General features: G+C 40.8%; 1 protein-coding gene across 3 annotated transcripts in view; it reads right to left on the minus strand.

The window, feature by feature from the left end:
- Nucleotides 1-1,073: 1,073 nt before the first annotated feature.
- Nucleotides 1,074-23,134, minus strand: part of ZC4H2 (zinc finger C4H2-type containing) — a 76,479-nt gene continuing 54,418 nt past the window's right edge. For 2 of the 3 annotated variants that reach the window (XM_045994412.1, XM_045994414.1), the window contains 4 exons: nucleotides 6,741-6,912; nucleotides 4,691-4,863; nucleotides 3,651-3,813; nucleotides 1,074-2,530 (listed from right to left, as the gene is read on the minus strand). In XM_045994412.1, the coding sequence (XP_045850368.1) occupies nucleotides 2,417-2,530; nucleotides 3,651-3,813; nucleotides 4,691-4,863; nucleotides 6,741-6,912 (622 nt within the window). In that variant the 3' untranslated portion in view covers nucleotides 1,074-2,416. The remainder of the gene's footprint in view (nucleotides 2,531-3,650; nucleotides 3,814-4,690; nucleotides 4,864-6,740; nucleotides 6,913-23,134) is intronic. The other variant, XM_045994415.1, reaches the window with a different exon arrangement.

Raw genomic sequence — 23,134 nt, forward strand, 5'->3', positions numbered from 1 at the left:
AAAGGCATGCTCATAGATGAACAAAATCTGGGGTGATGATGTAATATCAGGTAAGAAAAATAGTATTCCTTTGACCAGTCCTTCAATCTACCTGAAGGAAATTAACACTTATTGAGTACTTACTATGTACCTAACATTTCTTACAATAGCCCCAGAAGTGGGTATTATTATATTCTTCATTTTCCCGATGAGGACACTGAGGCACAGAGGCATTTTGGTCAGCTAATGGTTTACTGGGAAGCTATGGGACTACTTAATGTATGGGATGTTAATTAGGGAGGCCTTGGAATTAACACTTGTAGAGGAGAAACATTAGAGAAGGCAAGGTTGGGCAGAGGGTGCTGATGAACTACGGTGCAGTCTTAATGGAAACCTCAGTCCACCCTATGGAGAACTCTGAAACTAGGATGGTCTTGCTCTGAAACTAGAATGGTCTTTCACTGTTGTTCCCTATTGTATCTCTAGGGGGAACCAGGCCATTGTATTCCTGCATCAGTCACTGGATTGCTAGACCTTAAATTCTAGTTTAGAGTTATTTCAACTACTTCTATCATCAAGCCATCCCAAAAGGGAGAAAGGCTTAAAGAAATAAAATGATCATAGAGAAAAGTAGAATCATATGGGCTCTAGAATCAAATCTGGATTCAAATCTTGAAATTTCTCTTTAGTTCTTTAAAGCCCAGTTACTTTACCACTTATTTAACTTATTTATTTATGTAAGTTATTTATTTATTTAAGTTATTTAGTATCTTACCAGTTATTCAACTCTGGGCAAGTTACTTATTTTCTCTGAGCTTTGGTTTACCTTTTTGGAAAATGGTAATAAAAATACTTAGCTTGAAAGATTGTTTTAAAAATTAAATACAATCATGTACATAAAAATCTTGCAGAGACCTGGCACAGTAAATGGTGAATAAATGAGAATTATAACAATAATAAATTATTGTGCACTGGCATGTTTGGTTCCCTTATTTATAGGGTTGAGTGAGTAAAAGTTAAGAGCTACTCAGAAGGGGAAAAGTCACTGGATCTTTTCTATTACTTAGTACTTACAGGCAATTATCAGCATTCACTCCAATGAACAAATGTTTATTTAAAAGAATTTGTACAGACATAACACTCTCATTTTCTTCAAGAGTGGAGGAACTTTTTATAGCATGAATTAAAAAAACACTGTGGCAACTTAAAACTACAGTTAAGAAAGGAAGGGAAAATATCCCCTTTCCCCAGTCAGGGACTGAGACTTGGATCTAAAGACAACACCCACCTCTGTCCTTTAAGTCTGAGAGTGACTTGACTAGAGATCTGATTTTTGTAGAGGAGAACTGTAGGGCCTGGGGAGTCCAGTGCCTTTTCTTTTGTAAGGGAAGGCCACCAACAGAATCTATTGGAAAGAGGATAGCCTGCAGCTGACCTGAGCTGAGGCTACCTTACAGAAGAGGGCAGAGCCAAGAGAGGGAGAGATGAATGGAAGTCCCACCCTTTTACATATGTAAAATGGTTGGCACTCACTTGAATCTCAACTCATGCCTCTAACCCCTAAGATACATCATTGAGTAAATGCCAGAATAATGGTTTTGAACAAAAATGGTTTTGAACATTTGGCAAAACAGATGTGTTGGGTCCTTCTCATCCTAAGGTTCCCCTATGAAGAGCCCAGTGATTTAGGCAGCAAGTTATTTAGGACTTGCAGAATGGATGTGGCTCCCTGATTCCACTGTAGGGAACTTCTGCCACTGATTTGAAAAATGAAGGTAATGGGAAAGACCTGCAGGTCTCTGGATCTCTGGACACACAACTTGTATTTGAGAACTTTAGCATATCTGGGAGACCAGCATGGGAGTGAACTCCATAATAACAGCCAGGCCTCCCAAATGAATGAAAAGGAGGGCTTTTCCAACTTACCTCTAGTCCTTGCTTAGATGAGATGAAATGAGGGTGTGTATGAAGAAGATATATACACCAAGTCTACTGGAAAGTCCAGCAAGAAGACTGTTGTCCCTTCAGAGCCTAAGGCAAAAGTACAGGGAGGGGGCACACTGGAGCCTTCATCTGAAACAAGGGCCTCCTCCAGCCCTCAGCCCTTAGGCCCCAGGCCTCAGACATAAGAGGCAGAGAATCACATCTGGGCTTTCTGCCCTTCCCTCAGCTTCAAACAAGGGCAGGGATTGAAATGTGGATGGGAGAGAAGGGGCTCATCAGATACACTGTCACTGGCACCTGAACCATATCTCTTCTTAAGTCAGAAACCCCAAGAGAAGAAAGGAATAAGAGCAAAGTGAGAGGGGTTGTGCTTCCATCACATCAAATAGGAAACTCAGTAGAGGTGGGGTAGGGTGGTTTCAAATCAGGACATTAATCACTCTGGCCAAGAGGAGGGGTTATGGTAGCAGAGCTCTATGTGTTGTCCATCTCTTCATTCATCCTGCTTCCGTTTTGGCTTTTTGGGGTTCCGGGACCGACTCTTGGCTTTGCACAGAGGACATATAGGTGCATTTCGATGAATTTGTTGATGACATGACAAGCAGGCCTGGTGGAAGAACACAGAAAGTTAGTAATTAGGTTCTTCTAGCCAATGGTTCAGCCTTCTGATCCCCAAGGGTCCAGAAAGAAATTATGATTTCCCAACAGGAAGAGATTACTACTACTTCTCAACAAGTGAGACCCAAGTAAAGAGATCAGTGCCAGATGTAAGGGAAGTAAAGGCTATAAGGAGATGAGGGTCAAAGAGAGTTATTGAGGTAAAATATCCAGAATTTGGAAATAAGGCAAAATGAGAATTACATATCATTTTAACGTTATATTGGAGCATGGACCAACAGGCCCTATTAAGGATTATTTATTTCTCTAGGATATGTATCAGTAAACTTTCTCTGCAAATGCCAGGAGAGTAATATTTTAGACTTTTCAGATTACATTGTGTTAGTTGCAACTACTCAACTATAATTGTTCTACATGAAAGAAGTTACAGATAATACATAAACACAAAAAAACATGTGTGTATGCCAGTAAAGCTTTATTTACAAAAACTGGGAGCAAGTCAGACTTGGCCTGTGGGTTCTAGTTTGCTGACCCCTGCTCTAGGAGACTGTCCCTTTGACTATTTACTATTGATAAGGGCCCAAACTGTGATTTATGCTAATAAACTACAAATGGTTTTTGCCCAGTAGAAATGCAGAATATTTCTGTTCCAAAGAAAAGATAATCACAAAGGTTACAGTATATTGCCCCATAGGACACCAACCACTTCTGTATTTAATTTTGCAAACTTAGTTCAGCATCCCTTTCCTTTTCTTACTATATAGTTATCTGTTTCTCAAATGCTTTTGGAATCAGTTTTGTAATACTGCTGACTACCTCATTAACAACACATTGTCACTACATATCTGCACACATCTTATTTCTAACTTTTAAAAATTATGCTTAGGAGAGCCACCAACTTTCCTGCATTGTAGCCCCTTAGGGAATATGAAACAATAAAACCAGATGGTCTGCTATAGCACATATACACCAACCCTTCCTCTGTGTCCCAAGCAAAGGCTACTTTAGAAAGGCACCAAATTGGTAACTACAAAGCCCCAGTCCTAGCCTTCCATGGGGCTCCATGAAGGTACTTTGCTTCCTCCACAACCCCTAGCCAGATCACTTACCTTCATAGGTGGGGGCTGCTGCCTAAAAGTGGCTGTCTGCCGGGTGTCCTGCTTTCTAGCCACTTGGAGTTGCTGGGCAGCAGCGGCTGCAGCGGCCAGAGACTCAGGGATGGGGGGCTCCTGAGGCTCCGTCTGCCACTCCGCTTTCTGCTTCTCAAAGTAACTTTGGAGATGAAAGACATTAGCTGGATCATTCTGAAAGCAAGGATAACCTTGCCCCTCTTAAAGACTCCATGCCACAGAACCAAAGGGGTTGGGCTGTGGCTGACTATAGAAAGTTTCTGCACACTCCCCGGGACAAGGTTCTTCTCCTTGGGTATCTGGGCCATTGTCTGCTGGGAAGGGTAATCTTCCTCCTCCTTGGTTTTTACAGATCCAGAAAATAAAGACTACCAGGGATAGCAAAGTCCTTAAAGGGCATTTGTCTACTGTTCATCCCATGTACCCTTACAATAGTCTCATTAAGTATCCTCAGGCCTTTTTTGACATACTTCTAGGAATATGATGCTCACCACTTTCACATGCAGCCTGCCCTACTTTAAGGAAGTGTGCTTCCTTCTACTGAATTGAACTCTCTCTGTAAGATTAGTGTAGTCCTTAATTCTGGGTCTTAAGATGAAGTTCCAGGCTAGTCCCCGGAGACCACAAATGCCCAGGCTTCTATGTTTTCAAAGGTTCTTAGACACCCCTGTTAGACCTTGACTTGGGAGGTGACCTCTTGAGTCACACGTGCACGCACACACACACACACACACACACACAGAGTCATAGACACAGTCTTGTGTTATCAAAATTGCACAAATAATTTTAAAAATTACCTGGTAATACTAGTCTAATCATCCTAACTTTGATACACAGAGACTTGCCCAAGGTCATAAAATGAGTCAGTCACTAACAGGCCTGAAGTTAGGACTGGGTTACATGACTTTTAAATAAGGCTTTATGTGTACATATGCACCTCTGTATTTTTGTGTGTGTATGTGTTTGTGTATGTGTGTGTGTTGTGTGTAAGTTACAGGGACAGGAAATAGGCAGCTTACTCCAAGGAGAGCTTCTCCTCCTCTTCACATAGGTCAGGGAGCCTCTGCAGGCCTAGAGTCATGCGCAGGGCATCAACATGTTCCTTCAGTGGCTTATACTCATCATGTAGCCTCCGGGTAGACTCTAGCAACTTATTTAGGTCATTCTCAGACTGTTTGATGGTGTTTTCCATCTGGAACACAGAGTGAGGTAGGTACAGAGAAAAGACACTATCATTCTCTGCAAGGCTCTATAGCTAAGTGAATAAAATAGCCCAGGCTCCAGATCCAGACCAATCTACGGTCAAGTCCTTCATTTGCCATGTATTTGTTCTATGGTACTCTTGTCAAGCCTTTGTTTTTTTTTCATCTTTATAATGGTGATAACAATAGTTTCTACATCTCTAATCCAGACTGATTTGAGTAAACAGGGCATATACTCCATTGTCTCTATGATCTGAGAAACAAGAAACTTGAGAAAGCTCACTGCCTGCATTGGAAAAAGAATAATAGTTTCTACCTCATATAAATCTTATAAAGATTCAGTGATTGAATTTATATAAAGCTTTAGTACAGGGGCTACCGCAGAGTGAAGTCTCAATAAATGTTAGTTATTATTCAAATATAGCACCTTAAATGAGCACTTAAGAGCTCATTAAGTCTGTCCCACCATCATTTTACTGGTCAGAGAATTAAGACTCAGAAAGAAGAAACTTAAGAAACTTCCCCAGAGAAATGCTTCTTAGGGGGAAAAGCATAGACAAAGACTCAGGGCTTAAGCTTCCAAGGCTGGGTTTCAAAATGTAGTCACCAGATCAGCAGCATTAGCATCATCTGGAAACTCATTAGGAATGCAAATTCTTTTTTTTTTTAAGATTTATTTATTTATTTGACAGAGAGAGCTCACAAGTAGGTAGAGAGGCAGGCAGAGAGAGTGAGAGGAAAGCAGGCTCCCTGCTGAGCAGAGAGCCCGATGCAGGACTCGATCCAGGACCCTGAGATCATGACCTGAGCCGAAGGCAGTGGCATAACCCACTGAGCCACCCAGGTGCCCCAGGAATGCAAATTCTTAAGCATGGCCCCAGACATATAGAAATCAGAAATCCTGGGGTAGAGTCCAATAATCTATGTTTCAGGAACCTTTTCAGGTGAACTGGATTCATGCTTAAGTTTGACTTCCACTGGCTTAGATTTTCAGCCCTTCTGTGGCTAATATTTTGTTATTTGTATTGGATTTGTATACTCTGTTAGCTGGCAGCAGCTCATGAAACCCTGGAATCCTGTGATCTTATGATAGAAAATACCAAGTACCTACTATCCAAATCATAGTCATATTTCCTTTAAGATCCCAGGCTTGGCAATATGAGGAAATAAGTATTGCCATAGAAATAAGTTTTCCAAGCGTAGAAACAACTCCTTCAAATGTGATTTCTAAAAAAAATGTTTCTCATTGTCCTAGGCTCTAAGGATTGGAAAGGACTTTATAAGTCAACACCTCCATCTTTCCTCCTGGTACATCAATCCTGTAGCTCAGACAGGTGATCATTCAGACTATCCTTGAATAACTCCCAAAATTGGGGAACTTATCACCTTAGCAGGCAGTTCATTCCCCTGTTTCAGGTATCTCCAAATGAGAAACTCTAATGAGGGGGCCACACTTTAGTAGGCTGGCAAGGATTGTTTAGCCTACTTGGAAGATTTGGAGCCCTTTGAACTAGACCTCAGAGGCAGCTGCCTGCTCTGCATTACTCCAAGGCTATCTCTCAACTCCCAGACTCCCAGGATAAGAGCACATTAGTGCTGAAAGAGACCTTAGAGGTGACTAAATCCCTGTCATAGTAAAGTGAGAAAATGGGGCCCCAGAGAAAAAGGGACTTGTCCAGTGATATACAGTCAATCAGTGGCAGAGCCAGAGCTAGATCTCAGAACTCCTGGATTCTTCCATTCCATCACAGCTGATGCTTACTTCCCCAAGTTGGCCACAGCCACATCTCAAGCAGAGGCCATAGTACACACTACTGTCTATTCCTCAAAGGGCCCAGAGGTAGGCTTCGGGAAGCCATCCACATACCACATTGATATCAGCATGGATCAGTCGGAGTTCCTCCACATGGGCCATCTTCTCCTGTAGCAGCAAGTCCATCTCCTGCTTATATTCCTTCAGGTGCCTCTCCTCTGATTCAAGGGCCTCAAACTCAGCCTTCAAACGTGACTTGATCTTCTCCATCTGCAGAGTCTTGTTCCTACAATTACCAAAAAGCAAGAAACAGACCAGCAGGAAAAGAGAGGAAAATGGGAATGGAGTATGGACTTGGGCCCTGAGCCAAGTCTATTTTTCTAAGCCATCTTTCTAAGCCTTTTTTTCTCCAGGCAGATCTAACCTAAACCCTCCCCAAAAGTAGAAGATCCTTTATTCTAAGATTGAAGGTCAGTGGGTCTCAAAAGGGGATAATTTTATGTTTTCTGTTATTAGACTGGTTCAAGAGAGAGCACTATTGGCATGTAGTGGGCATGGGCCAAGATGCTAAATAGACTCTCAGTGCACAGGAAAGTCCCACACCACAAATAACTCCCACCCAAGATGCCAAACATGACTCTTGAGAAACTTTTAAAGGAGCATTGTCCATTAAATTTTCTGCAATGATGGATGCAATGATTTTCTATATCTATACTTTCCCATACACTAGGCACATATGGCACATATAGCTACAGGGAACTTGAAATGTGGCTAGTGCAGCTGAAGAATTGAATTTTGAATTTTATTTAATTTTAATTAATTTAACTTTAAACCATCACATGTGGTTAATTGGACAGCACAGCTCTACACAGTCCACTCTTCGGGTCCAGAAGAAGGGTATGGAAGAACTATAGTTCATTTCTTTTCCTAAAAAATAAGACCTGTATATGGTTGTTAAATCCCAATTGTATAATCTCTGGTTCAGTAATCACACACCTGTGAATTTATTCTAAGGAAATAATTAGAGGAAACAAAAAGTTAATACACAGGAATATTCATTCTGGACTATGAGAAAAATTGCAATATGTAGGAAGCCATTAAAAGAATCACTATGAAGACTTGTGACAAGGAAAATGTTGAAGATATACTCAATGAAAAAGTATATACAGTTAGGTTGAATTTTTCAAAGTATACATGCACAAAGTATACTGGCACAGTTTCAAAGACCTTTAACACCATTTGAAGCCTGCCTAAATGAAAGAGCCACAAAGCTTTGGAAGGAGGCTCCTATAGAGCACATTGTTTTCCTCCCACTGGCTCTCTGTGCTCTCTGGTTTTTAGGTACTGCCTAGCTGTTACCCACCACTCAGATTTAGCATCTCCTGTCCGCTGCATCGGTACCTGGCTTTCACCTTTGCTCCAGCCCATCCCTTGGGTGCTCCTGCTATACACACTAGACACTGGCCTCTGGATTTAGCCTGTTTTTGTCTTTAGTTTCTCTCTCCGGTGGATACTGCCTTAAGAGGTGACCATCAGTGGTCCAGAACCACAAAGAGTACTGTATTATGTGGATAGGACAATGGGAGAAAATTTTTCTTTATTCAAAACTTCTTTTCATGTTATTATATTTTGTTACCTTAAAAAAGGGTAAAAACGTTGGGTGTTATTATCCTATTTGTAAAAGAAAAAAAAAAGAAATTGAGGTTTGGGCATTAACTTGCCCAAGACCACAGAACTAGTAAATGGGATTTTAACAGTTGAATGCAGGGCTCTCTAACACCACCCACTATTCCACACTGCCTGAGTGGGGTTGCCCAGACCAAAGAGCATAAACATATTGAGGGTTCTTGGTATACCTGTTCAACTGTCTTGCAAAGGATGAAACTGACTTGTATTGGTCAATTAACTATTTAGAGCCCTTCCTACCTAGACATACATTTTCTTCCTCTAGATTACATGCAGAACAATCTGAACTTCACCTATCCTTACCCCAATTTACAGATGAGAAACTAATGAGATTCAAAGTGATACAGTATATTGCACTAAGTCGTAGAGCCAGTTTGTGGCAGTGCTCACCCTACAATCTGTTTCTGTATTAAGCATAGCAATATTAGGAAGGGAACACAAGCTTTAGATTCAGGCCTGGATATAAATCTGGGTTCTGCCCTTGACTGGTTATTTGTTTCTGGACAATAATAGTAACAGTTGTTATATGCAACTGATGAATTCTTGAACACTATAACTGAAACTCATGATATACTACATGTTGATTAATTGACTTTAAATTAAAGAAAAGGGGGGAGGCAAGATGGTAGCAGAGTAAGGGACCTCAGTTCATCTAGTCCCTCATAATTAGCTGTATATTTATGAAACCCTTCTGAACACACATAAATTCAGCCTGAGATGTAAGAAAATATATCTGGAACTCTACAAACAGAAAAACAATAGGTTTTTGCAAGGTAGGAAGTGCAGAATCATGAATCTTCAGGAAATGTTGGAAGATAAAGAGACAGGGGATGGAGCCTCCATAAGCTGGCTATCAGAAGTGCAAAAATCAGAACCATTAGAAACCTTCTCCAGGGAGAGACATCCCTTTCTGAAAAGGGAATAGGGATTAAAAGAGCAGAATTTTACGTGCATCACTGTGGTCTCAGGGTACCAGGAAACAAAGAAAAACAGGGCTGCCTGATCTGAAAGAGTTTCCAAGCAGTGGAGTGGGGAAACTGGTTATGGTCAGTGAGCCCAGAAGGGAGTCTCAGCTCCAGTTACCATAAACTGCAAGGCAGACCAGTAGGGAGACTGCTCTTTTCCTAAGCACCCTGAAAAAGACTGGGACATGCAGGCCATTTAACATCCCCTAGGAATGACGAAATGGCTGAGCCTATGACTGAGCAACAGCTCTCAGGGCAGTGGGGGCCCCAGAAAGGAGAGTAAGATGGCACCCAGCTGTGACCTGGGAGCAGTGAAGCAGGGTGCGCATGCAAGCCCCCAGTAGCTCACAGTTGCAAAGACACAAAGTGAAGTGTCGTTCAGGGACCCTGGGGACTCCACCCAGGATAACTGTGGTGGGGGCAAACGATGAGAGTCTTTGGGTTTGGTGAACATAGCAGTGGAGATGGTTTGACTTGGAGGGTTTACTAAAGAAGTATGGTTGACTTGGAGGGTTTACTGAAGAAGGGGACCATGATCTTGCAGCTCTGGGCCAGAGATCCTGGCACAGCTGGTTTTGTTCTGACCTTCTGAAGAGGTGAAGAAAGCCACCAGGGAATAAAAGCCACACAGAGGACCAGCTAACCTTAAGCCCATCCCCCTGACAAGGAGTGGGGTGACTCCACCCAAGCAAGACACTGGAAAGCCAAAACAGCAGGCCCTTCCCCTTAAAGACAGACTGGAAGAACAGGTGAATGACAAGCTTATATAACTCACAGGACTGTAAAACTCCAGCACCAGGGGAAAACAATATATTGAGCTCCAGGTATTTCCTCCCAAATCATTTATCCCTTAGTCTAAAATTTTATATTTCTTCTTTTTTAAAACATTTTCCCCATTGCAACTATAGTCTTATTTTACCACCTTATATTTTTAAATCACTTTTTAACTTCTTCCCCCTCACATCCACATTTTATAGATTTATGCCTTACTCTAGTCCTTCTTTCACTATAGCCAAAATTCAGTCAGGAACAAGAAGATCACACTGCTTTGTCTATCCTACGAGATTATAGTATCTACCCCCCTTTTTATTGTTTTGGCTCATCTTGAGTTTATTTCCTTTTCTTTGATGGCTTCAAACCACTCTACACTTTTTTCCAGGGTGAATACGTCTTGGCTCATGGTTGATATTTTGGACTCTGTTCATTCACTCAGCCATTGTTCCCTGGGCAGAATAAAGGAAAGAACCAGAGGCAGTATTCTCTGCAACAGACTAATCAATATGGATATAACAAGATGTCAGAGATAAAACTCAGGATAGCAATCAAAAAGTTAATGGCTAGGCTTGAAAAGGCATAAATGAAAATACAGAATCTCTAAGGGTGGAAATGAGATCTAATGAGGCCAAACTATGCTATCAATGAGATGCAGTTTAAACTGGATGCTCTAACAGCTAGGGTAAATGAGACAGAAGAGAGAATAAGTGATCTAGAGGACAGGCTGATAGAAGGGAAAGAAGTGGAGGAAAAGAGAGAAAGACAACTAATTGCCCATTAAGGAAGGCTTCAGGAATTTAATAATGCCTTGAAACAAACCAATGTCCAAATTACAGGGATCTCAGAGGAGGTGGAGAGAGAATCTAGAAGGTCTATTTGAGCAAATCATTACTGAAAACTTCCCTAATCTTGGGAAGGAAACAAGTATTCATGTCCATGAGGCAGAGAGGACCCCTCCCAAAATCAATAAAAATAGATGAACACTCCGACATATAATAGCGAAGCCTGCAAATCTTAGAGCCAAAGAAGCTATGCTGAGAGGAGCTAGGGAGAGATTTCTTATGTATGGAGAGAGGAACATCAGAAAAACATCAGACCTAACCACAGAAACTTGGCAAGACAGAAAGGGCTGGAAAGACATATTCAGGGTACTAAATGAGAAGAACATGCAGCCAAGAATACTTTATCCAGCAAGGCTCTCATTCAGAATGGAAGGAGAGATAAAGAGTTTCCAGGACACTCAGGAACTGAAAGAATATATGACAACGAAGCCAGCCCTTGTGAGAAATGTTAAGAGGGATCCTGTAAGTGAAGACACACCCCACGAGTAATATAGACCAGAAATTTATACAGAAACAGGGACTTTGGGAGAGGGGGACATGATGGTGACTGAATGGAGGACCTCGTTTCATTTAGTCCCTCAAGTATAGCTGGATATCTATCAAACAATTCTGAATACACACGAATTCAACCTGAGATGTAAGTAGATTTATCTGGATCTCCACAAGCAGAAATATGACTACTTTTTTTGAGGTAGGAGGTGTGGAATCTTGAATCTTTGGGGGAAATATCTGAAGGGAAGCAGAGGCGGGAGGAAGCCTCCACAAGCCTGCCACTGGAAACTGATATAACTCTGGACCAAAAAATTGAAACCCTTGGAAAACCACTCTAGTGAGAGGCGCCCCCTTCTGAAAATGGCATAGGGGGTGAGTAGGGCAGAATTCTAGGTGGACCATTGTGGTTTCGGGGTTCCAGAAGGCTCAGGAAGAATGGGAGAGCCTAAACCAATGGAGTGCCTAAGCAATGGAGCAGGGGGACTGGTTGTGGTCAGGAAGCCCAGAGAGGACTTTCAGCTCTGAACACCATAAATTGTGAGCCAAGCTGTTAGGAAGGCCACCCTCTGCCTGACCACCCTAGAAAAGACTAGAAGGTGCAGGCTGTCAAACATCTTAGAGGAGATACAGAACTGCTTGCACCCATGACAGGGACAGCTTTCAGGGCAGAGTGGGCTATAAGGAGATGCTGGGGCCACCCAGGGGTGGGGCGGCACACAGTGTGATCTAGGAGCTGTAGGGGAAGGTGCACATGTGAGCCCACAGCTGCTGGTAGTTGTGGAGTCACATGGTGCAGAGATGCTCACGGGTTCCCATGGTTCCCTTGGGAGAAGAGCACCTGGTGGGAGTCACAGGATTCAGCAGTTTGGCACATAAAGACCTGCTCCCATGACTGGGCAACAGCATTCAGGGCAGTGTGACCCCCAAGGGACACTGGGGCAGCACACAATATAACCTGGGAGATGTGGAAGATGGTGCACATATGAGCCAATGGATGTTACCAATTGCAGAGTCACAAAGCAGAGATACTTGCAGGTCCCCATGACTCCCCTAGGAGAGGTGGGGTAAGCATGAATTGTGTGAGTGTGTAGAGTCTAGTACATGCAGCGGTGGAGAAGGATTGGCCTGGAGAATTTGATGGGGGTGAGGGGTGGACTTCGACATTACAGCTCTGGGCTGGAGAATCCTGAAGGGTCGCTTTTGCTCTGACCCTCTAAAGAGAAGCAGAAAGACGACAGGGAACAAAAGCTACACAGCCAACCCACTCACATTAAGCCCATCCCCCTGATAAGGGGTGGGGCAACTTCACCCAGGAAAAGATTCCTGAGAAGCTAAGAAGCATACCCCTTACCCAGAAGGTAGATTATGAATGATGAGCTTACTTGCCTCAATACTATAAAATTTCAGTGCCAGAGGAGAATAATATAGGGAGCTCCAGGTGTTCGCTCCTGGCTTGCTCATATTTCAGACAAAAATTTACATTTCGTTTTTAGTTTCTTTTCTTATTTTTTCTTTCCTTTTTTTTAACCCTGCTTCCATTTCAAAAAGATTTGTATTTCCTAGTCTATATTTTTGTTACTTAACTTTAATTTTCTTTTTCTATTTTTGTCTCTATTTTTATTTTTATTTCTATAACTCTTATTTCTATTTTCTATATATTTTTTATAGATTTATGCCCCATATAAGCCCGTTTTTCACTCTATTCAATTTTTTTAAAGATTTTATTTATTTGACAGAGAGAGACACAGTGAGAGAGGGAACACAAGCAGGGGGGCAGGAGAGGGAGGAGCAGGCTTCCTGCTGAGCAGAGAGCCTGATGTGGGGCCCGATCCCAGAACCCTGGGATCACGACCTGAGCCAAAGGCAGACACCTAATGACTGAGCCACCCAGGCGCCCTTACTCTATTCAATTTTATCATGGTATACATGTAAGTTCTGATTTCTTTGCAATTTTGGGAAATAGTGTATTCTAACACAGTGACCAAAAATGAAGCAGGAACAGCCACACCCCCTGCTCTGTTCACACTGAGAAATTATAATCTTTCTCCTGATCCCCTCTTTATTTTTTCTCTTTTTTCTTTTTTTATTGTTTTGGATCATCTTGGCTTTGGTATCATATCTGTGGTAGTTTCTACCACTTTAGATTTTTTTGTAGGTGCATTTTGCTTTGGTTGTGGTTGATATTTTGGACTCTGTGCATTCCCTCAACTATCCCTCAACAGAATAACTAAGAGGAGGAACTCCCCCAAAAGAAAAGAACCAGAGATGATGTGCTCTGCTACAGATCTAAGGGATATGGATACAAGCAAGATGTCAGAGATAGACTTCAGGGTACCAATTATGAAGTCAACAGCTAGGCCTGAGAAAAGCATTATTAACAAGAAAGAATCTCTAAGGGCAGAAATGAAATCTAATCAGGCCAAATTTAAAAATGCTATGAATGAGATGCAGTCTAAACTGAATACTCCAACAGCCAGGGTAAATGACACAGAAGAACAAATTAGTGATCTATAAGATAAGCTGATAGAAAGGAAGGAAGCTAAGGAAGATAGTGATAGATAGCTAGAAGCCCATGAGAAAAGACTTGGAGAGATCAATGGCACCATGAAACATTGCAATGTCAGAATTATTGGGATCCCTAAAGGGGTGGAGAGAGAGAGGGCTAGAAGGTATATATGAGCAAATCATAGCTCAGAACTTCCTTAATCTGGGGAAGGAAGCAAGCATTCTTGTCCAAGAGGCAGAAAGGACCTCTTCCAAATCAATAAAAACAGACCAACACCCCAGTATATAACAGAGAAACTTGCAAATCTTAGAGGGACAGAAGCTATCTGGAGAGCAGTTGGGGAAAGAGATTTCTGATGTACAGAGGAGGAACATTGAAATAACATCAGACATATCCACAGAGACATGGCAAGCCAGAAAGGGCTGGCAAGCCAGAAAGGGATGGCAAGACATAATCAGGGTACTAAATGAGAAGAACATGCAGCAAAGAATACTCTATCCAGCAAGGCTGTGATTCATAATGGACAAAGAGATAAAGAGCTTTCAGGGCAGGGAAAAACTGAAAGAATATGTGACCACCAAGCCGGCCCTGCAAGAAATATAGTGGGGAGTCTGTAAAAGAAGAATATAGACCAGAAATTACAGAGAAAATCTACAGAAACAGGGACTTTATAAGCAGTATTATGGCACTAAATTCATCTTTTAATAGTTATTATCAACATGAACAGACTGAAAGCTCCCATCAAACGGCACAGGGTTTCAGATCAGATAAAAAAGCAGGACCCATTCAATGCTCTTGTTTCCTTATTGATTTTCTTTTTGGATGATATGTCTATTACTGAGAGTTGTGTGTTAAGATCCCCATCTATTAAGGTATTTATATCAATATGAGTCTTTATCTTGATTAATAGTTGGCTTATGTAGTTGGCTGCCCCTGTATTGGCGGCATAAATATTTACAATTGTTAGATATTTTTGGTGGATAGACCCTTTAAGAATGATGTACTGTCCTTTTGTATCTCTGACTACAGTCTTTAGTTTAAAATCTAATTTATCTGATATGAGAATCACTACCACAGCCTTCTTTTCAGGCCCATTGGCATGAAAGATGCTTCTCCATCCCTTCACTTTCAGTCTGGATGTATCCTTAGGTTCAAAATAGGTCTCATGTAGACAACATATGGATGGGTCCTGTCGTATTATCCAATGTGCAACCCTGTGCTGTTTTATGGAAGTGTTTAGGGTCATTCACGTACAGAGTGATTATTGAGAGATATGTTTTTATTGACATCATGTTGCCTATAAAGTCCTTGTTTCTATAGATTGTCTCTGTAAATTTATGTTCTGACACTGTTGGGTTCTTCTTCTATAGACCCCCCCCCCTTAATATTTCTTGTAGTTCCAGCATGGTGGTCACATAGTCTTTTAAACATTGCCAGTCTTGGAAGCTCTTTATCTTTCCATCCATTTTGAATGTCAGCCTTGCTGGATAAGTATTCTTGGCTGCATGTTCTTCTCATTTAGTGCCCTGAATACGTCTTGCCAGCCCTTTCTGGCTTGCCAGGTTTCTGTGGACAGGTCTGATGTTTTTCTGATGGGCCTTCCTCTGTACATAAAGAATCTCTTCTCCCTAGCTGCTTTCAAGAGCTCCTGTCTAAAATTATGATTCATCAGTTTCACAATCAGGTGTCTCAAGGTCTTTCTAGATTCTGTGATCTTGGGGGGTAGACCTCTCTGCCTCTAGGACATGAACGCTGGTTCTGGAACATTCAAGACTGGGACAATTTTCATGGAGAATTTGTTCAACTCTATCCTCTAGTCTTCTTTCTTTCTCCTCCCCCTCAGGGATTCCAATCATTCTGACTTTGAAACATTTCATGGCATCATTTATTTCCCTAATTCTGTTTTCATGGCTTCTCAGCTGTTTGTCCCAGGCCTCCTCCTGATCCTTTTTCTCTATCAGTTTGTCCTCTAGATCACTAATTCGATCTTCTGCTTCAGTTATCCTAGTATTAGAGAATTTAGATTAGATTGTAACTCATTGATAGCAATTTTAACTTCTTCCCTGGTGGCTTTCACTTCTGCCCTAATTGAATCCATTTTGTCATTAATGGTTTTCTCTAACCTAGCCATTGCCTGGATAATTGTTACCCTGAATTCCCTTTCCAACATACTATTTATGTCCATATGCAATAGCTGATGGAGAGGGCACAGTCTCTGAATTTTTCCTCTGTTGGGCATTCCTCCTCCTAGTCATTTTGGTGAGAGAGGGCTGAGGGGATGTGTAGCTGAATGTATCAACCATGATCCAGGCAAAGTGTACACTGGAATGCTTTGAGCAATCAGGAATCCCTGCCAAAAAGAAAGGAGAAAGAAAAAAAAAAGAGAGAAAGAAAGAGGGAGAAAAAAGAAAAAGAAAAAAAAAAAACAGAGAAGGCCCAGCCAGAATGGGCCCCAAAGGTAGGATTTATAAGGCATATGAACTGCAACAAAGAAAAAGACTGACAAAAGTAGAAGAGAAGAAAAAAAGAACCCAGCCAAAATGAAGCCCAAGTATAAGATTTACATAATACCAGAACAAAAACAAATACACAGAAACACTGACAGAAGAAATAGAGGGGAAGGTGGTTATAAATCCTCAGTGTGGGCAAGGAAGGTTATTTTGACTCTTCCTGGGTGTATCTTGATATCTTTGTTAAAGGACTCAAATTTCCAGAGATAAAGAGGGATTAAAACTGGTTTATATATAGGGGTAGTATTGATAACCCTATAGGGGTTAACCTTGAAGTTAACCTTGAAGGATAACCTTGAAGTTTTTCTCTAAATAAATATTAAGAAAAATAGAAAAGTGAAAGAAAAACAGATATATGCCTAAAAAAATTTCAAGTTCAAAAGTTATTATGGAATTTGTTGCCTTGAACCTCTCGTTATGATGATAAATAAGTTAAAAATTAAAAAAAGAAAAATAATAATATTGTGAATGAATTAAAAAACAAAAATTTTATCTGTGAAATACACAGGTTTTAGGGCAATACTGGGAGCTTAGTATCTTATTTTCCCTTAATATTGGGGTTTTACAGTTTTATGGGGACTCTGTGGTGGTTGTCCTCTCGTTTTTTTGGCTGGCTTTCTGGGGGAGGGGCCTGCTGCATTGCTTTTCAGGCAGCCTTGCTTGGGTTGAGTTTGCCTGCCGACTAAGAAGGGTCTGGGCTCTGAGGAAACCGGCCTTTCAGGCTTTTGTTTTCTGGACGTTCCCTATACCTGTTTTGTTTTTGTTTTTGTTTTTTCCTTTTTTTTTTTTCCCTTGGTGGCTGTTGTCAGTTCTTTGGAGGTTTAGAGGAAAGCAAACTGCACTCAAACCTCCATCTCAGAGAGAAGCCTCAGTCTGTTCCCCTCTGGGTGGTTCACAGCACACCTCCCACCAGCACAGCACATCCATAGCCACTGTCTCAGGGGTCGCAGGATCTCCTACTTGTCTCTGTACTCCTGTGCCACCATACTCGCAAGCAATATTGGTCCAGGAAGCCTGCTTCCAGTGGCTGCCTTTGCCGGACTGCTCTCTGGGCAGGTCCAGACCCCTGGAGAGATCCCAACCAGAGACAGCATTAAGATCTTCATTCTGGCCCTAGCTGGGAGTGTTCAGATGTTTGGCCAGTCCTAGAGACCACTGGCTACTGCCCAAACGGAGCTCTCCCAAGGCAGTGTGTGGAGTGGCCCAGGCCCTGGTCAGTGATGCAGCAAGCATGCACAGTGAAAAAGGCTGTGTCTCTAGAGAGCGCTTACTGGTGTCCACTCAGACTCTCTCATGTCCACCTGGGGCTCAGGGCCCATGGCCTGGAGGCTTTACTGCACTCTCTCTGGCATGAGTGGGCACCAGCAATGGCTGTCCTGGGTCCATGGGCTTAAGCCCGTGATCGTAACTGCCTGATTCTACCGGTTGCCCCTTAAGACCTTTTGCTCTTTTTGAGTGCTTTTAACCAGACTTCAAGTTAATGCTGGTCCCCAATCATAGGGCATTCTCATATTGGGGTATTATGTTCCAATGATCGCTTCTGGTGTCTGCCCCCCACTTCTGTTTATCCTCAAATATAAGTCTGATTGTTCAAACTCCACTGCTTTAACTCACCAATGGCATCTTCTTCCCCTGTAGAGATCCAGAAGTGTATAATCCTACATCTCAGGCTGATTTCATGGGTGTTCAGAGTGTTTTGGTAAATAATCAGCTCACTTTAGGGGAAGTTGAAACAGCATCTCCTACTTCTCTGCCATCTTGCCCCCATCCCTATTTTTTTTTTTTTTTTTTTTTTTTTTTTTTTTTTTTTTTTTTAAGATTTTATTTATTTATTTGACAGAGAGAGATCACAAGTAGGCAGAGAGGCAGGCAGAGAGAGAGGAGGAAGCAGGCTCCCTGCGGAGCAGAGAGCCCGATGCGGGACTCGATCCCAGGACCCTGAGATCATGACCTGAGCCGAAGGCAGCGGCTTAACCCACTGAGCCACCCAGGTGCCCCCCCATCCCTATTTTTAATTTCTTAAGGAATCTCCACACTGCTTTCCAAAGTGGCTGCACCAACTTGCATTCCTTGCAACAGTGTAAGAGGGTTCCCCTTTTTCCACATCCTCTCCAACACATGTTGTTTACAGTCTTGTTAACTTTGGCCATTCTTATTGGCATAAGATGATATTTCAATGTGGCTTTGATTTGAATCTCGCTGATGGCTAATGATGATGAATATTTTTTCATATATCTGTTAGCCATTTGTATGTCTTCCTTGGAGAAGTGTCTGTTCATGTCCTCTGCCTATTGTGTGATGTGATTATCTGTTTCTTGACTGTTGAGTTTGAGGAGTTCTTTATAGATCATGGATATCAAACCTTTGTTTATAGTGTCATTGTAAATATCTTCTCCCATTCCGTGGGTTTCCTCCTGTTGACTTTTTCCTTTGCTGTGCAGAAGCTTTTGATCTTGATGAAGTCACAAAAGTTCATTTTTGCTTTTGTTTCTTTTGCCTTTGGATACATATGCTGAAAGAAGTTGCTGTGGCCGATGTTGAAGAGGTTACTACTGCTTATGTTCTCCTCTAGGATTTTGATAGATTGCTGCCACACATTGAAATCTTTTATCCATTTCGAGTTTATCTTTGTGAATGGTGTAAAAGAATGATCAAGTTTCATTATGCTATGCATAGCTGTCCAATTTTCCCAAAACCATGTATTGAAGAGACTGTCTTTTTTCCACTGTATATTTTTTCCTGCTCTGTTAAAGATTATTTGACCACAAAGTTGAGGGTCTGTATCTGGGCTCTCTACTCTGTTCTATATGGTCTCTGGTCTCTGGACTATATGTCTGTTTTTGTGCCAGTACCATGCTGTCTTAGTGATCAATCACAGCTTTGTAGTAAAGCTTGAAATCAGGCAACGTAATGTACCCAATTTTATTTTTCTTTTTCAGAGTCTCTTCTGCTTCCATACAAATTTTAGGATTGTTTGTTCCAGCACTTTGAAAAATGCCAGTGGAATTTTGATCAGGATGGCATTGAAAGTATAGTTTGCTTTAGGTAGTATAGACATTTTAACAATGTTGCTTCTTCTGATCCATGAGCATGTCAGTGAAACTAGAAAGTGGTTCTTTGAAAGAATCAATAAGATCTATAACCTACTGGTCAAACTGATCCAAAAGAAAAGAGAGAGAACCCAAGTTATTAAAATTATAAATGAAAGGGAAGAGAACATGACTAACACCAAGAAATAGAAACAATCATCAGAAATTATTTTCAACAGTTATATACCAATAAATTAAGAAACTTAGAAGAAATGGATGCATTCCTGGAAACATACAAACTTCCAAACCTGAATCAGGAAGATATTGACAACCTGAATAGACCAATATCTAGTAACAAGATTGAATCAGTGATCAAAAACTTCCCTAAAAACAAGAGCGCAGGACCTGAAAGATTCCCTGGGGTATTCTACCAAACATTGAAAGAAGAAATAATACCTAGTAATACCTATTCTCCTGAAGCGGTTTCAAAAAATAGAAACAGAAGGAATACTTCCAATCTCTTTCTATGAAGCCAGCATTACACTGAGACCTACACCAGGAAAAGAACCCACCAAAAAGGAGAATTTCAGACTAATATCCCTGATGAATATGGATGCTAAGATTCTCAACAAGATCCTAGCTAATGGGATCCAACAGTACATTAAAAAGATTATCCACCATGCCCAGGTGGGATTTATCAATGGGAGGCAGGGGGATTCAACATTTCCAGATCAATCAATGTGATAGAAGAAATCAATAAGAGAAGAGAGAAGAACCACATGGTCCTCTCAATTGATGCAGAAAAAGCATTTGACAAATTACAGCTTCTGTTCCTGATTAAAACTCTTCAAAGTATAGGGAGAGAGGGAACATTCTTCAATTTCATAAAATCTATCTATGAAAAACCCACAGCGAATATCATTTTCAATAGGGAAAGCTGACAGCCTTCCCTTTGAGATCAGGAACACGACAAGGATGCCCACTCTCACCACTCTTGTTCAACATAGTACTAGAAGTCCTAGCAACATCAATCCGGCAACAAAAATAAATAAAAGGTATTCAAATTGGCAATGAAGTCAAATTCCCTCTTCACAGATGACATGACACTTTATATGGAAAACTGAAAAGAGTCCACCCCCAAACTACTAGAACTCATAGACCAATTCAGTATGTGGCAGGATGCAACATTTTCATACCCTTATAACAATACATTAATAGTAGGAGAGTTCAACACTTCACTCACAGCAATGGATAGATCATGTAGGCAAAAGATCAATGAAGAAAAAGGACCTTTGAAGGGGGCATGGGCAAGATGGACTTTATAGATATATGCAGTACATTTCATTCTAAAACAAGAGACTACTCATTCCTCTCGAGTGCACATGGAACCTTCTCCAGAATAGATCACATGCACTGTGTCACAAATCAGGTCTCATCCAATACCAAAAGATTGAGATTATTCCCTGCATATTTTCAGACCACAATGCATTGAAACTGGAACTCAACCACAAGGAAAACATTGGAAGGAACACAAACTCTTGGAGGTTAGAAAGCATCCTGCTAAAGAATGTATGGGTCAAACAGGAAATTTGATGCAAACACATGAGAATGAAAACACATCAGTTCAGAACCTATGGGATACTGCAAAGGCAGTCCTTAGAGGGAACTACATAGCAATTCAAGCCACTCTCAAAAAATTAGAAAAATTCCAAATGCACAGTCTAACATTACACCTAAAGGATTTGGAGAAAGAACACCAAATAAAGCCTATACCAAACAGTCAAAGAGAAGTAATAAAGAACAGAAATCAATGAACTAGAAACTGGAAGAATAGTATAAGAGAAAAATAAAACTAGAAGCTGGTTCTTTGAAACTATTAATAAGATCAATAAACCTCTGGCCAGAATTATCCAAAAGAAATAGAAAGGACCCAAATTAGTAAAATCATGAATGAAGGATGAGAGATCATGACTAATACCAAAGAAATAGAGGCAATTAGTAGAAATTATTACGAACAGCTATATGCCAACTAACTAGGCAATCTGGAAGAAATGGATGTAATCCTGGAAACTTATAAACTACCAAGACTGAAACAGGAAAAAATAGACAATCTGAATAGGCCAGAACCAGTAATGAAAAAGAAGCAGTAGTCAAAAACCTCCCAAAAAAACAAGAGTCCAAGGCCAGATGGCTTCCCAGGAAAGTTCAGCCAAACATTTAAAGTATAAATTATACCTTTTCTACTGAAGCTGTTCCAAAAAAATAGAAATAGAACTTCCAAACTCATTTATGAGGCCAGCATTACCCTGATCCCAAAACCAGACAAAGACCACATCACAAAGGAGAATTACAGACAAATACCCCTAATACACCTGGATGCTAAAATACTCAACAAGATTCTAGCCAACAGGATCCAACAGTACATTAAAGAGATTATTCACCACAACCAGGTGGGATTTATTCCTGGGATGAAGGGTGGTTCAACATTCGCAAATCAATCAATGAGATAGAATAACAAAAGAAGAGACAAGAGGCATAGAAATCTCTAAATTGATGCAGGAAAAGCATGTGACAAAATACAGCAACCTCTCCTGATTTAAATTCTTCAAAATATAGGGATAGATAGAACATACCTCACTATCATAAAAGGCATTTATGAAAAGCCCATAGTGATTATCATTTTCAATGGGGAAAAACTGAGACCTTTTCTTTAAGGTTAGGAACATGACAGTGATGTCTACTCTCACCACTACTGTTCAACATAGTACCAGATGCTCTAGCCTAAGCAATCAGACAACAAAAATAAATAAAGGCTTTTATATCTCTTGCATCAAATTTATATTTCTTTGCCAAATTGGCAAAGAAAAAGTCAAACTCTCTCTCTTCACAGATGACATGATACTTTATGTGGAGAACCCCAAAGACTCCAACCCCCAAATTATTAGAACTGATACAGCAATTCAGCAACGTGGCTGGATATAAAATCAATGCACAGAAATCAGTTGCATTTCTATATATTAGCAATGTGATTGAAGAAAGATAAATTAAGGAATTTATTCCTTTATAATAGCACCAAAACCATAAGATACCCAAGAATAAACCTAACCAAAGAGGAAAAGCATCTATATTCTAAGAACAACAGAAGACTTATGAAGAAATTGAGGAATACAAAGAGATGGAAAAACATTCCATTCTCATGGATTGGAAGGATAAACATTGTGAAAAGGTCTATGTTGCTCAGAGAATCTACACTTTAAATGCAATACCTATCAAAATACCATTGACATTTTTCGCAGACCTGGAAGAAACAATCCTAAAATTTATATGGAACTAGAAATGACCTCTAATTGCCAGGGGAATGTTGAAAAAGAAAAATGAAGCTGGGGGCATCACAATGCTTGACTTCAAGCTATATTCCAAACCTTTGATAATCAAGACAGCATGTACTGGCATAAAAAGAAACACAGAGATCAGTGGAACAAAATAGAGAACCCAGAAATGGACCCTCAAATCTATGGTCAACTAATCTTTAGCAAATCAGGAAAGAATATCCAATGGAAAAGGACAGTCTCTTCAATAAATGGTGCTGGGGATGATATACGATATATGGAAAACCCAAAAGGCTCCACTCCAAAACTGCTAGAACTTGTACAGGAATTCAGTAAAGTGTCAGGATATAAAATCAATGCACAGAAATCAGTTCC

This window comes from Meles meles, chromosome X, assembly GCF_922984935.1.
Source record: "Meles meles chromosome X, mMelMel3.1 paternal haplotype, whole genome shotgun sequence".
NCBI lineage: Eukaryota > Metazoa > Chordata > Mammalia > Carnivora > Mustelidae > Meles > Meles meles.